This window comes from Phodopus roborovskii, unplaced genomic scaffold (assembly GCF_943737965.1).
Source record: "Phodopus roborovskii unplaced genomic scaffold, PHOROB, whole genome shotgun sequence".
Lineage (NCBI taxonomy): Eukaryota > Metazoa > Chordata > Mammalia > Rodentia > Cricetidae > Phodopus > Phodopus roborovskii.
In genome coordinates this window covers 4,252,148-4,264,734 of record NW_026125543.1, presented here as the reverse complement: position 1 = coordinate 4,264,734, position 12,587 = coordinate 4,252,148, and the positions used below count along the sequence as shown (strand labels likewise).

Below are 12,587 nucleotides of genomic sequence, written 5' to 3'. Positions count from 1 at the left end.
TTGCCACAACATGACGAACTGTATTAAAGGGTTGCAGCATTAGGAAGGATGAGAACTATCAAGAAATAGAAAATTTACAGAGCTGAATGACTGGTTTAAAGTCTATTATGCTAAATTTTAGTGAATACTTATGGAAAAAAAAAACTGAGGTTAATTTAAACTAATATTTAGGTTTCACTTGTTTACCCTGCCAAGTCTGACAAATAGTTAATGTTCTAGGTAAAGAGCAGTAAAATTAGAAATTTAATTATCTGCAAAATTTTCACTTCATCCACAAATGAGTTCACATACACACAAACTATATATATATATGTTTTCTTAAAGTAAGTATAAGAAATACAGCTGTATCTCTTTAAAAACAATTAGCACAACTTACAGAAATAAGGCTATTTAAGTCTGATTTGGAGTTTTAAATTTGAAAGAGAAGGGGACTGGAGAGATGACCCAGTGCTTTAGTGTTACATTAGCAAAGGAATGGGTTTGACTCACAAACAGCTCACACCATCTGTTACTCCAGTTCCAGAGGATTCAATGCCCTCTTCTGGTCTCAAAGGCACCAGCAAGCACACACATGGTACACATACATACTTGCAGGCAAGACATTCATACAAATAAAGTTAATTTGTTTAATTTGAAAATTTCAGAGCAACATACATGAAATTTTAGCTGACTCATTATGCAAATATTTAAAAGGATAAAATATTTTTATCTATATCTTCAATATTACCATTCAAGTTTGAAGTATATACACTAAAGTGTATTTATTAGAACCATGAAGTGATAAGACAAGCTATTAAATCTTTATGGGAAGCACATAATTTTGTTTGTTGAGACAGTGTCTCATTATGTAGCCATGGGTAGCCTGGAACTCATGCAAATCAAGTTGGCTTCGAACTCAGAGACCAGTCTGTCTCTGCCTCCCCCAAAAGCATCTAACTTTTGCTTTAAACAATACCAGGCTAAGAACATAAAAAAAAAAAAATTGAATAATTTATATATGCAAATTCTTTGTAGACATGCCCTTCAGTACTGTGCTATCTAAAATAATAGATTAAACCACAAGTTGAGTAGAAAGAAAAAAATCCCACAAGCTTAAAGGTTTATTCCAATATATAAGTTTTGCTGCACAATACCCCACAAAACAATACTAATAATTACGATTATTTTTCTCATAAGCATCTAGGAAGGGCTCAACATTTAGGCTACATTTAACCATACAGACTGGCTTTTATAAAGCCCCTCTCTCTTTATATTTATTAAAGACTAGTAATAATAAGCAATATGTCTTCAGAAAAGTAAATACAAATGGTCTAAAACAACTCTCCAAAAGTAAAAGTTACAAAAGCCAGACTACTAGCCCTCATTATTGATAAGTTAATTTCTTCTAAGGTGAAACATGTTATTCTATGTTTATTTTCTTTCATATTTGTTATGTCATCACTCAATACAATACTTCCCTACTCCTCAACTAAGGCCATCATGGGAAATGAAAAATCAAAATCTCTTTTCTATTCTAATGTCCACTCCCTCTATTAAGAAGATAATTGTGAGGTCGGAGTATTGGCTTAATGAACTGCTACTTGTCATCAAAGGGCACTGCATCTAACCTCCCTCCCAGTGCAATAAACAAACATTCCAAAGTCTCAAGCACCAGATGCACAATCCTAGTGTCATACTATTTCTAAATGAATGCTGTCAGAGCCTTAAAGAACAAATATGTTGATACTGCATTTATTCTCAAGGGGTACACATTAACCCTATTTTTATACTAAGTAAAATGGCTTCTCACAAAGATGATTTCACAGATTTATGATCCCATATGCTTCTTTCACTTACATGAAAAAAATCTGTACTAGTTACTTGGAATGTCTCATCCCTATACACGTTTATTTCCTTTAAATTAGTAAACATTTGGCCCAAATTAATTAGTTCTCAATTTAAAAAGAAAAATGTGTCCCTAGAATACAAAAGGCCAAACTTCTATTGATATAGCCGTTGCAATTTCAACTTCTTTGGAAAATCAGCTTTTCTGTAAATTCTGAATTTCCTTTATGTAGACCCATGTTTACAACTAATATATATTTTAGTAGTTGGACATGTCTAATGAATGTACCATCATCAGTTTTTATACTAATATCATGTATACATGTGATTTTGTACTTTTTTTTTTGAGGCAAGGTTTCTCTCTATGAAGCTCTTGCTGTCTTTGAATTCAGGGATCCGCCTGCCTCTGCCTCCAGTGCTAGGAATAAAGACATGTGCAACCACTAACATGGCTTGATTTTATACTTTGACTACCTACTCCTTGGTAGGAATGCATTCCCAAAGTTTTAAGAATAAGACTGTATCTTGCTTGTGACTTACTCATTAATTGTAAAGTTGGCACATCTTAATTACCTCCATGATGCAATCTGTTTCTTTGGACTTTTCTTTCTTTTTTCTTCTTCTTTTTATAATCTAGCACATCATGGAGAACCCCCTCTTAAGAGTTATGTTACAGAAAGGTCTCCTTGGTCTCCCTGTACATAAGTTTAAAAATATGAAAGCCCCATAGGTTTTACATCAAGACAAGAGGACAGTGTTGTTCCTGGTTTATATTTAAATAAATTCTCTCACTTAAAAACTTCAAGTTAAAAAAAAGATGTCATACACACACACACACACACATATGAACAAGCATATTTATAGCACATTATCAAAACATGCCAGTTAGCATTACTAGTCACTAGGAAATTATTCAAATTAAACAAGACACAGAGATATATGCCACTAAGAGACCCTTGCAATTAATCAGGTTCTCAACTGTCAGACAGTTGACAGTTCACAATTATAGCCATTCATGAGTTCCTGGAATGCTACCTTCAGAGTCCACACTGGTCATTTACAGGAAACAATTTGCACAGTGCTCCATATAGGGCCAGTGATAGTTTACATCTCCTCTCATTTATAGTAAAGGAGCCTGTTAAATGTACAGGCAGTTCAAGCAAATTTTGTAATGTTCATTGAAAAAAAAATGGTTATATAATTCTTTATCAACCATCATTATAACCACCAGTTTATACAAATCCAATCTGAGAAGTCTTAATGTATAATCATAAAAAAAAAAAAAAAAAAAATCTCACAACATAAATGTAGGGTCAGCAGGCAGATAACTGAGAACCCTTTACACCGGGCCTTTTAAAGGCGTCACAGTAGTTGTTTAATATAAATGATCTCAAAACTGATTCAATACAGGCCCTTATATGGAACCAAAACCATGACAGGGCTTCAAACACATGAACCTAAAACCCACCTTTTGTTAACCTCCCATTTCCATTCTTCGTTTAAAAACAAAAGAACAAAAACCTGTTTATTAAATTTGGAATTTAAACAAAAATGAGTATTTACAAGTATTTCTTTAGGCTCTAAATGTATTAACCTATTCACAAAGTTTAATACAGAATTCCTCAAGACCTCGCCAATTTATATTAGATTTGAAGGATTACAATTAATACTGCAGGTTTTGAGAAAGTAACCTCAAATTACATGAAAAGTAGTATTTCTATTTAGTACTATTCCTTAAGAAGTATTCACCTGGTTAATTTAAACGTGTCCTGGAAAACCATTAGTCTCAAGTGCAAAACTTTAGAATGCCCTCTTTTACAAAGACTTTCCTTAAACAAACAAAAACCCTATTTCTAATTAATGGATTCAATCCTTCACCAGGTGTGTTGGTCCAGTGACAAACCATCAAATGTGTAAGATTACATCTTGGAAACCAGCATGTTAAATAAAGTTAATGGTAAAACTGATAATATGCAATGCAGAATTTAAGATTGGGGTAAAGGAAAAAAGTGGCACATTTAAAATGGAACTATATACAATCAAACCCTTGAAAAGGATCAACTAACTGATGCAGCTAAGAACAATGACAGAGCACCAACTGTAGTTAACATTCATTATATTTAGAAATACAATTTCTGAGATTATTTTACTACAGAAAGGTTTTATCTGTAGCACATGTTCAAAAGGAGTACGTTTCAGAGTTTCTACTTGTCAATAGTCTTCTGCTTCAATAATATTATTCTTTTAATTTATGAGGAACATGTTATAAAATGCAAAGTGTGTGAAGAAAAAAAGAAGATGTAATCTTCATAGGTTTTGTGTGAAATAGGAGGCTGGGAAAAAGTCATTTATTGAAGAGATAGAGGACAGTGCATAGATCAGAGAGGGTAAGTAAAAGGTAATTCACCAACTCAGAAAATATAGATTCCTGGTAGCTAGAAAAGATAAGGTTCTATTCACCAACTTGAAAGGGAAACTCCATCTGCTTCTCAAAATGTGGCCTTACCAGTGAAAAGGGGAGCAACTAGAAAAACAGAGGATTTGGTTTTTTTTTTTTGTTTTTTTTTTTTAGTTGCTTCAGAAATCAGGTTTTTTTGTTTGCTTGTTTTGTTTTGTTTTGATTTTAAACTTGGTAATCCCACCACCCATATTAAAATATTTAATGACTAGCTAGCTGACTAGCTCACTTATGGACACTTGAGTTCTCAAGTGCTTCAAAGACAACCTGGCTACAGAAATCATGAACTTTGAATTAGAAAAAGAGATGAATGAATTCCAGTAAGCATTTTAAAACTAGCAGACGAATATATAAAATAAAACAGGAATAATTAGAAGTAAAAAGCTAAGACTGTGAGGGATCACAGCATTTGTATTCCATGCTAGTCTCCTACATATCAATGAAACTCATACATTTTGATCCTTCTAGCAACTAAAATTAACCTCTCTCAAGTGTAAGAAGATAACAACTCTTTTTTCTGTAAGTTTTAATGTGGTGTTAAAATGCTGCAATTAAGGTTTTAACAAGTTTGGAATTATATAATGTCAAAGGTCTACATGACAGCTCCTAAAAAAGGACTAAAATTCCTACTTAGGCCACAACCAAACATAAACTGCTATAGAACAGTGTAGCAACACTGACTTTTATTTAAACTTACATTCTAGGTAGAGGGTGTTGGTTGCTGACATTTATAAATTTCAAAAACTATAGTTTTGTACTAATGTTTAAGCACTTCACACATCCCTTTTTTGCTTGAGAAGTTACTGGGAACCCTCAAGATTCCCTTTTGTTCAAAATCTGACTTAAGATAGTCAAAGCTAGACTTCACATTTTACCATTCACTTTCCAGTCTTCCCAAATTCCCTGATGTTGATTGCTTCTATTCCCTACTCCCCCACTCCAACTAAAAGGCCTTCTGGTTTTAAGTCTCAGTTTCAAAACTAACTCTGGCAAAACTCTGCCAGAAGCATTCAAAAGTAATTAATACCTTAGAAAGGGACATTACTGATGGGGGGAGGCATACCAGCTTTAAACTGTTAGGCTGAAATACATCAATGACGTATAAGTACTAGCCATTTAAATGCTTAAAAACAACAAACAAAACAAAAACAAGTCTCCTTACACCTCTACTTCAAAATTTTGTATTGATTTTACTAAGTTTTGAAAATAAAAAAAAATAAAGGCTTCAAGTGGAAAAAAAAATCTCCCAAAACTGTATCCTAAGCTATTTGGGCCAAGCAATCCTAGCAAGTATTTAAAATAAAAGTCTCCATACCTGTCTTCATCACCATCAACAGGAATAGCTATGCTGAATACAGAGGTGGCCAGACTGTTCATAGGTGTTAACTGAAGGGGATTTGCCAGGGCATCTGCAACTGGAGGCTTCACAACAGGCTTATTTTCAGCAATGAGAGAAAGTGGTGGTTGAGGTAGGGGTTCTGATTTTCTTCTAGTATCGTCAACTTGCCCGACTAAAGGCTGGGTCTGAGTCTGAAACTGGCTTAGGTCAGACTGTGGTAGACTTGTTGGTGCACTGTGTGTGCCTTGCGCTAAGGGCGGCCCAACTTGCTGTATGACGCTGCTGCTCCGGCTGACTGGCGTATGGCTGCTCAGCTGTTGAGACTGGCCCAGAGGCGAGGGTACATTTGGCATAGTAACAGAAGTGGTGGGCACACTAGGCACGCTTGGAGCGGGTACCGCGGCAGGCACGTTTGGAACTCCGGGCACCACGGTGTGAGGACCACCAGGCACAGCTGACAGCTGACCACTGCCACCCATCTGAGGCGGAGGCTGCACGGAATGGGGCTGCCCAGCCCCGGTAAGCCCCGAGCCTGGTTGCACCACGCCTCCTATAGCAGCTGGGGCCACTCCCGCAGGCTGACAAGGGGCGGCCTGGACGCCTGGAACAGGACCCGGAGCCACAGCCTCGGTGGGCTGGGAAGAGGCGCCCATCATCTGCGCACCCAAGGAGGAGACGCTCTGGCCAGAGCCCAAAGGAAAGCTGGCCGCAGGCGCAGAGGTCGCGCCAGCGCTGGTGGACAAGGGCTGCGCAGGACTTGGCGGCTGCAGGGCCACGTGTGGCTGCAGGTACTCACTCTGGCCGGAGGGCTGGACCGGCAACAGATGCCCTGGTGGTATCTGAGGCTGGGGATAAGCGAACTGCTGGGGGTGCTGCGGCAACGAGGAGCCGGGGCCCGACTGAGTTGCCAGGGCCACGGGCTGCGCCAGGGTTACATTCGTCGGTGGCAGACCCTGGCCAACAGGCCCCGGGAGGGTGCCGGCGGCTACGGCTCCCTGCAGCTGGGCTGGCTGAGCGGCTGCCGTCATGGGCTGCGGCCCGGTCGCCGCTCCCGGGAACGGCGGCAGCGACGCCGCGCTTGGAGCCACAGCCCCACCTACGGGCGGCGGAGGCTGCGGCTGCCCAGCGCTGAAAGTCTGCGGCTGGCCGACAGTGGGCTGGCTCATTTTCTCCGACGGGGGTAGCTGTGACACAGCAGTCAAGGAGCTGTCAGTTCCCGAGTCCAGCCCGTGCGCCCCCTGCATGGAGGCCACCACCACCACCACCGACCCTCCGGTGGCGCCCAGGCCACTGTCCCGCTCCGCGGTCTGCTCCAGAGTATTGCTGTGTCTAATGCAATCCCCGGACCTAGTGAGGACGCTGCTGTCCGAATCCCTCTCGTAGTACTCCATACACGTCCATCGGCCGCGCCGATATGGCTCCCCGCTCCCGTGGTCTAGCTTGATCACGCGGAAACGGGAACTGCAAGTGGCGGGGGGCTGAGATGGAGTTGCGCCACCGGGGCTCGGGGCGGACACCGGAGTGCTGGCCGCCGCCAAGGTCTGGGCGAGCGCCCCCACCACGCTCCGGGACGACACGCCGCCGCCTCCGTTGGCGGGCGCTGCTGAGGCGGCTGCCAGCTGCCCATCTAGGATGAGGTTGGGCGACACGGTCCCGGGAGTTTCCGCATCCCCGACATTATTGAGCGTCTCTTCCGAGGAGCTGCGCTCGCACACCTCCTCGGGGCCGTAATCCGTGGCCCGGGAAACGTCGAAGATCTCGGAGGACACGTCCTCCGTGCGCGACTCGTCCGGGTCGTCCAAGCTCTCTGTGTCCTCGGTGATGCTAGTGGCCACCTGAGCCGTGGTGACACTGGTGATCTGGAAGCAGCTCTTCTTCTTGGCCGGCATCTTGGACATGGTGGAGAAAGAAGGCTGGAGGGCAGAGGCTCCTCTTGAGATTCCAACCGGAAACCGACGAGGACCGAGCACGGGCCCCCAAAGACAAAAGTCCGACTTCGCGCCTGGGTCTACGGCCCGCGCCGCAAGTCACCGACTGCTCTGGGCGCCGGCCTCTCGGCGCGACATCCTCCTCACCTCCCGCGGGCCGCGGCGCCTCGACTCAAGCCGTCAGTGACTGCTGGAGCGTGGTCCAGGGGCGGGCCGGCTGCTCGCCAGGCTCAGCCGCCGCGGTCAGTCCAGCCCGGCGCTCGGCGCGGTCAGCAGGCCCGGCTGGGGGTGGAGCGCAGGGCGCAGGAGGCGGCGGCGGCGTGAGGGGCGGTTCTGCCCCGCTCGGGCTCCTCCGGCCGGGGCCCGCGGCTGCTCCCGCGCGGCGACGCGGAGGAAGAAGGCGGAGCGGCGAGGCCGGGACGGGCGCTTCCCGACGGGGCTGGAGGTCCGCGGTGGGAGGCAGCCCTCCGTCCCCGGCTCTAGCCAGAGCGCAGCCCGGGGGCCATGCCGGCGGTGGCAGCGGAAACCCGCTCGGGGGCGGGGAAGGCCGGCAGTCTGGCCTCCCTCAGGGAGCCCCCCGCGGCGGCGGCGGCGGCGGGCCCGGCCTCCTCGCTGCTCAGGCGTGTGAGGGGCGGCGGCGGCTGAGGGAACGGCAGGCGGGCGGAGGCGCTCGGCAGCGTGAGGGGACCGGTGGCGGCGTCTTCCGCTTCACCTCGGCGCGGCCGGCTCGTCAAGCCCGGAGAAACTGAAATTCAAACTGCTGAAGCAGCGGCTGCAGCTCCCTCCCCTCGGCCAAGATGGGGCTGAAATGGCCGCGCCAGGGATGCTGGGAGGAGGAGCAGCAGCCCCGCAGCCGCCGCCGCCGCAGACTAAAATGCCGCCGCTGCCGCAGCCACCGCCAGCGCCGCAGCCGCCGCCGTTCCGTGACGCGCCGGCGTCGTGACGTCACCGCCCCGCCCCGCCCCCTCCGGTTTCCTGCAGTTTCGCGTGGAGGCTTGAGGGGGTTCGTGGGCGGGGCTAAGGGTTAGAGAAAGGGGAGCGGGTTCTTTATTTTAAAAAATTTCAAATTTAAATCTCACGCTGCAGGTTCCTTAGGAGTTGAGAAGCCAAAGGACGGTTTTAAATTGCGAGCTCGGAGAATCGCGCGGTTCACTACCGGTGTGTGGAGATCCTGGATGACTGGAGGTCATGTGCTGTGTCTACCGTTCAGCTTAGTCCTAATGGAACCAGGGCGATAGCGGAGGAAACTAGGGCGATCCAGCGCCGTCAGAAGAGGTGTATGACTGGAGAAAACGAGTCACGTTGAAAGCCTTGAAAATATATGTTGGTCACCACAGTCAGAAAAGTGAAATTTGAGAGACACGAGGCGAGGGTTACTCACACAGGATAGCAAGCCAGATTGAATTAGAAAGATGATCTTTCAGACGGAAATTCCGTCTTCAACAACGGCATCAGGCGTGGTTACTCGCTCGAGTAAAGTCGGTTTTACAAGAGGTTAGGAATTAATAACATATTCCAAATTTTATTTAATTTGCTGGAAGAGTTCATTTAAACTTTTGAGATATTGAACATAAAATCAGCGTATGGTTTCCAAAGATGTAGAGCCTACTGTGTTAAGTACGAGTAGCTCTTTTGATCGTTCTAAGCTATTACTAGAATTATGCTATTATGCTCTACTTGGTTTGCTTTGGACCATGCACAGTGAGTGAGTGAATAGCCCTTCCTGTACTAAGTCAGACAGCAGCTCTGAAAGTGCCATTGAATTTACCATCTTGTAGCTACTTTACAACCAAAAATCTTGAGGTCATTCCTATCTTTTTTTTTTTTTTTTTTTTTTTTTTTTTGTTTTTTGTTTTTGAGACAGGGTTTCTCTGTACTGCTTCGGAGCCTGTCCTGGAACTTGCTCTGAAGACCAGGCTGGCCTTGAACTCACAGAGATCCCCTGCCTCTGCCTCCTGAGTGCTGGGTCGAAAGGCGTGTACCACCAACGCCTGGCTCCATTCATTCATTCATTCATTCATTCATTCATTCATTCATTCATTCATTCATTTTAGACCTATGTAGCTGGGCTCCCTACTTAAACCAAAGTGGCCTTGAACTTGTTCTGTTGAACCAGAGGCCTTGAAGGAGAGCTTCCTGCCTCTGCCTCCCAAGTGGGCATAGGCTGCTTCTTTGGCAGGACAAGGATGTTATTTTTTTAAACACTGGCCACTCTTGAACACTTGACATGAAAACAACCCTCATTTAGCTAAAATCTGAGAAGTTTTGCTGGAAATTGAGATGCTAGATTTATTGCAGCTTTTAGAGATCATAGCAGGGTGACATATTTAAGTTAGTTTACTCAGTTCTTTAATCTTTAAAGAGCACAAGTACTCTCCTATCCAAAAATAGACTGAGAATTAAAATTTGCACAGAATTTTTTTAGGTACTTGGATATAGTTTATGGAGATAGAGCTTTAAAACTGAGTAGAAACTGTCCTTCAAATCCAAGTGACAGAAGTCAGTATATGAACCAATACCTCATAATAACATCCCATTTCTTGAGGGGACAGAAGAGTAAACCAAAGTGTTACATTATGCTGGTATTGTGGCAAAGATAGCTGATGGAATGCTTCATTTCTAAATCTGTAATTTTAGTAATTTCTTAAGATAGTTTCTATCAATAAGGCAGAAACAGTTGACTTGTTAACCCCATGTGAATTTATAATGTCTTATCTCTCTCTCTCTCTTTTTTTTTTTCCCTCGAGACAAAGTTAACTCTGTGTAATAGCACTAGTTGTCCTAGAACTAGCTTTGTTGACTAGGCTGGCCTAGAATTCTCAGAGATCCACCTGCCTCTGCCTCCCAAGTGCAGGGATCAAAGGTGTGTGCCACCACTGCCCAGCTATAATAGCTTATTTTAATTTTGATGTTAAAATTGTTTATCGGTGGGTATTATTGACTTTTGGGAAAATAAAAATCCTATGCCTGATCATGGCATTACATTATCTTATTATATAAACTTCCTGGTGATTAGTTATGATATTCTTCAGCCACAGAGGAAATGATAATCTGTAAGCATTCTTTCCTAAAATACAGGTAAAAGAATTTACTATGAAATGAAAGTAAAAACTAATGTGGCTGGGTGGTGGTGGTGTTTGCTTTTGATCACAGCACTCGGAGGCTGAGGCAAGTGGATCTCTGTTCTACAGAGCTAGTTCCAGGACTGGTAGGGCTGTTATATAGAGTAACCCTGTCTTGGGCAGCAGCGGGGGCGGGGGGCGGGGGAGAGGGGGTGGGGATGAGGGGACAGGGAAGAGGGGGGTGGGGGAGGGGGGAATAAAACTAATATGAAGAAATGAGAACATTTCTGGTACAAAGAAAGTAGAAGATGTTTTAACAAAATTAGGACTCTTTTGTTTTTGTTTTTTGAGACAGGGTTTCTTTGTGTAGTCCCAGCTGTCTTGGAACTCCATCAGTATCAGGCTGGCCTCAGACTCACAGAAGTCTGCCTCCAGAGTGCTGAGATTAAAGGCTTGCACCAACTCACCTGGCTACAGTTTAGGAATTTAAAGTTAAAATATTTTATTTAGATGTTTCACAAAGTGTGTGTGTGTGTGTGTGTGTGTGTGTGTGTGTGTGTGTGTGTAAATTTTATGGTTTTGTGAGAATAGAATTTTCCAAAAATTTATAGACCCTACTTTGTGTATTTTCCTTTAAAAAAATATAGAACTCATGAGGCTGAGACAGGTGAATCATTTGAGCGCAGGAGTTACAGGCCAGTCTCCTCACTACCTCATCAAAACTCTGCCTTGTAACAAACAAGCAATCCCTGGGGAGGGGGAGAATTTACTACTTCAAACTGTTAGGAAGAAATGAAAAGAATTCTAGTTGTAAGGAATTTTGAAATCACTGAACGGAGTGGGGGGGGGGGGGGACTGTCTCCAAACTGTAAAAAAAAAAAAAAAATATGTAATTTATAGTTGTTCCACAAAGAATTAAAAGTCGAGAGAGAGAGAGAGAGAGAGAGAATGCAGTATATGCATGCCAGTACCTTTGCTAGTGTGTAGAAAGTTGTTAATAAATAACATGGCAGCCCTAGCTCATTGGAATTAGAGAGGTCCCTGGAGAGCCACACTTAAAGGCTTTAATGCAGTTATCCTGGCTCCATGCCCGTACCCACAAACCATGCAGTGGAGATTGTGGGCGTCCTTGACTACTGCTCTCTTAGCCCCCAACTTGACCATTTGCCTTACATCTGGTACTTCCCCCAAAGACTTCAGTTTTCAACAGTGTATGGGAAGGGAAGTACATTTAAAAAGAACAGTGTAAGGGAAAAACAACCCTAAAAAGTAAGCCCCTTTTCACTGATGAAAAAAACTGCTTCAACTTGAGCTTTTTATTATTTGCAAACAGCATACTTCTGTGGGGTCATTTTCTTATATATAAGTGCAATGATGAATCTTTTCATAATCATCAAATGGTAGAATGTGAGCAACAGGTTCTCAAGAAAACCTGACATCTCCATCCTGCAGTGAATAATGACACATTAAAGGCTGAAAAAAACAATAATACTGCAGCAGAAATTAAGCAAATATATCTAGCTAAGGAAAACAACTGTTTAGTAGGGATACCTAAACCAGTGACTCCTATTGTACATTGGATAGACTAGATTCCAGCCATGAAGTTATTCTGGGATTAAGAAGCTTATATTTGTTTTCTATGTTTTTAATCACCAAATTATTAGAAAAATACGAAATGAAGGAGTGCTTTTCAGCTTTTTAAGAAGAACCCATCAAAAATAAAGAGTTGTCTAAGCAAGTAGTCATTAGTTTACTACTAGGCTTTCCTGGTGTTGCATTTCTGAAGCAGTGTCACATTAAAAAAAAGTCCTCCAAGTGTATATTATCCAAAAAAGGAGGAAAGGAAAAAAACAAACAAACCAAAAAACAAAACAGAACAAACAAACAAAAAACCAGAAAGCTAAGGCTAATGGAAATCCCTGGCTCACTTTGTAAAGGAAAACTCAATCTTACTGAAATATACAAATTCTTACTTA

The 12,587-nt window shown here is 43.4% G+C and overlaps 1 protein-coding gene across 4 annotated transcripts in view; it reads right to left on the bottom strand.

Moving 5' to 3' along the window:
• Positions 1-8,308, bottom strand: part of Tsc22d2 (TSC22 domain family member 2) — a 43,372-nt gene extending 35,064 nt beyond the window's left edge. For all 4 annotated transcript variants that reach the window (XR_007834014.1, XR_007834015.1, XM_051176988.1 and 1 more), the window contains exon 1: positions 5,598-8,308. Coding sequence is in view for 2 of the 4 variants with exons in the window: in XM_051176988.1 (XP_051032945.1) it covers positions 5,598-7,519 (1,922 nt within the window). In the remaining 2 variants the exon portion in view is untranslated. The remainder of the gene's footprint in view (positions 1-5,597) is intronic.
• Positions 8,309-12,587: the final 4,279 nt, after the last annotated feature.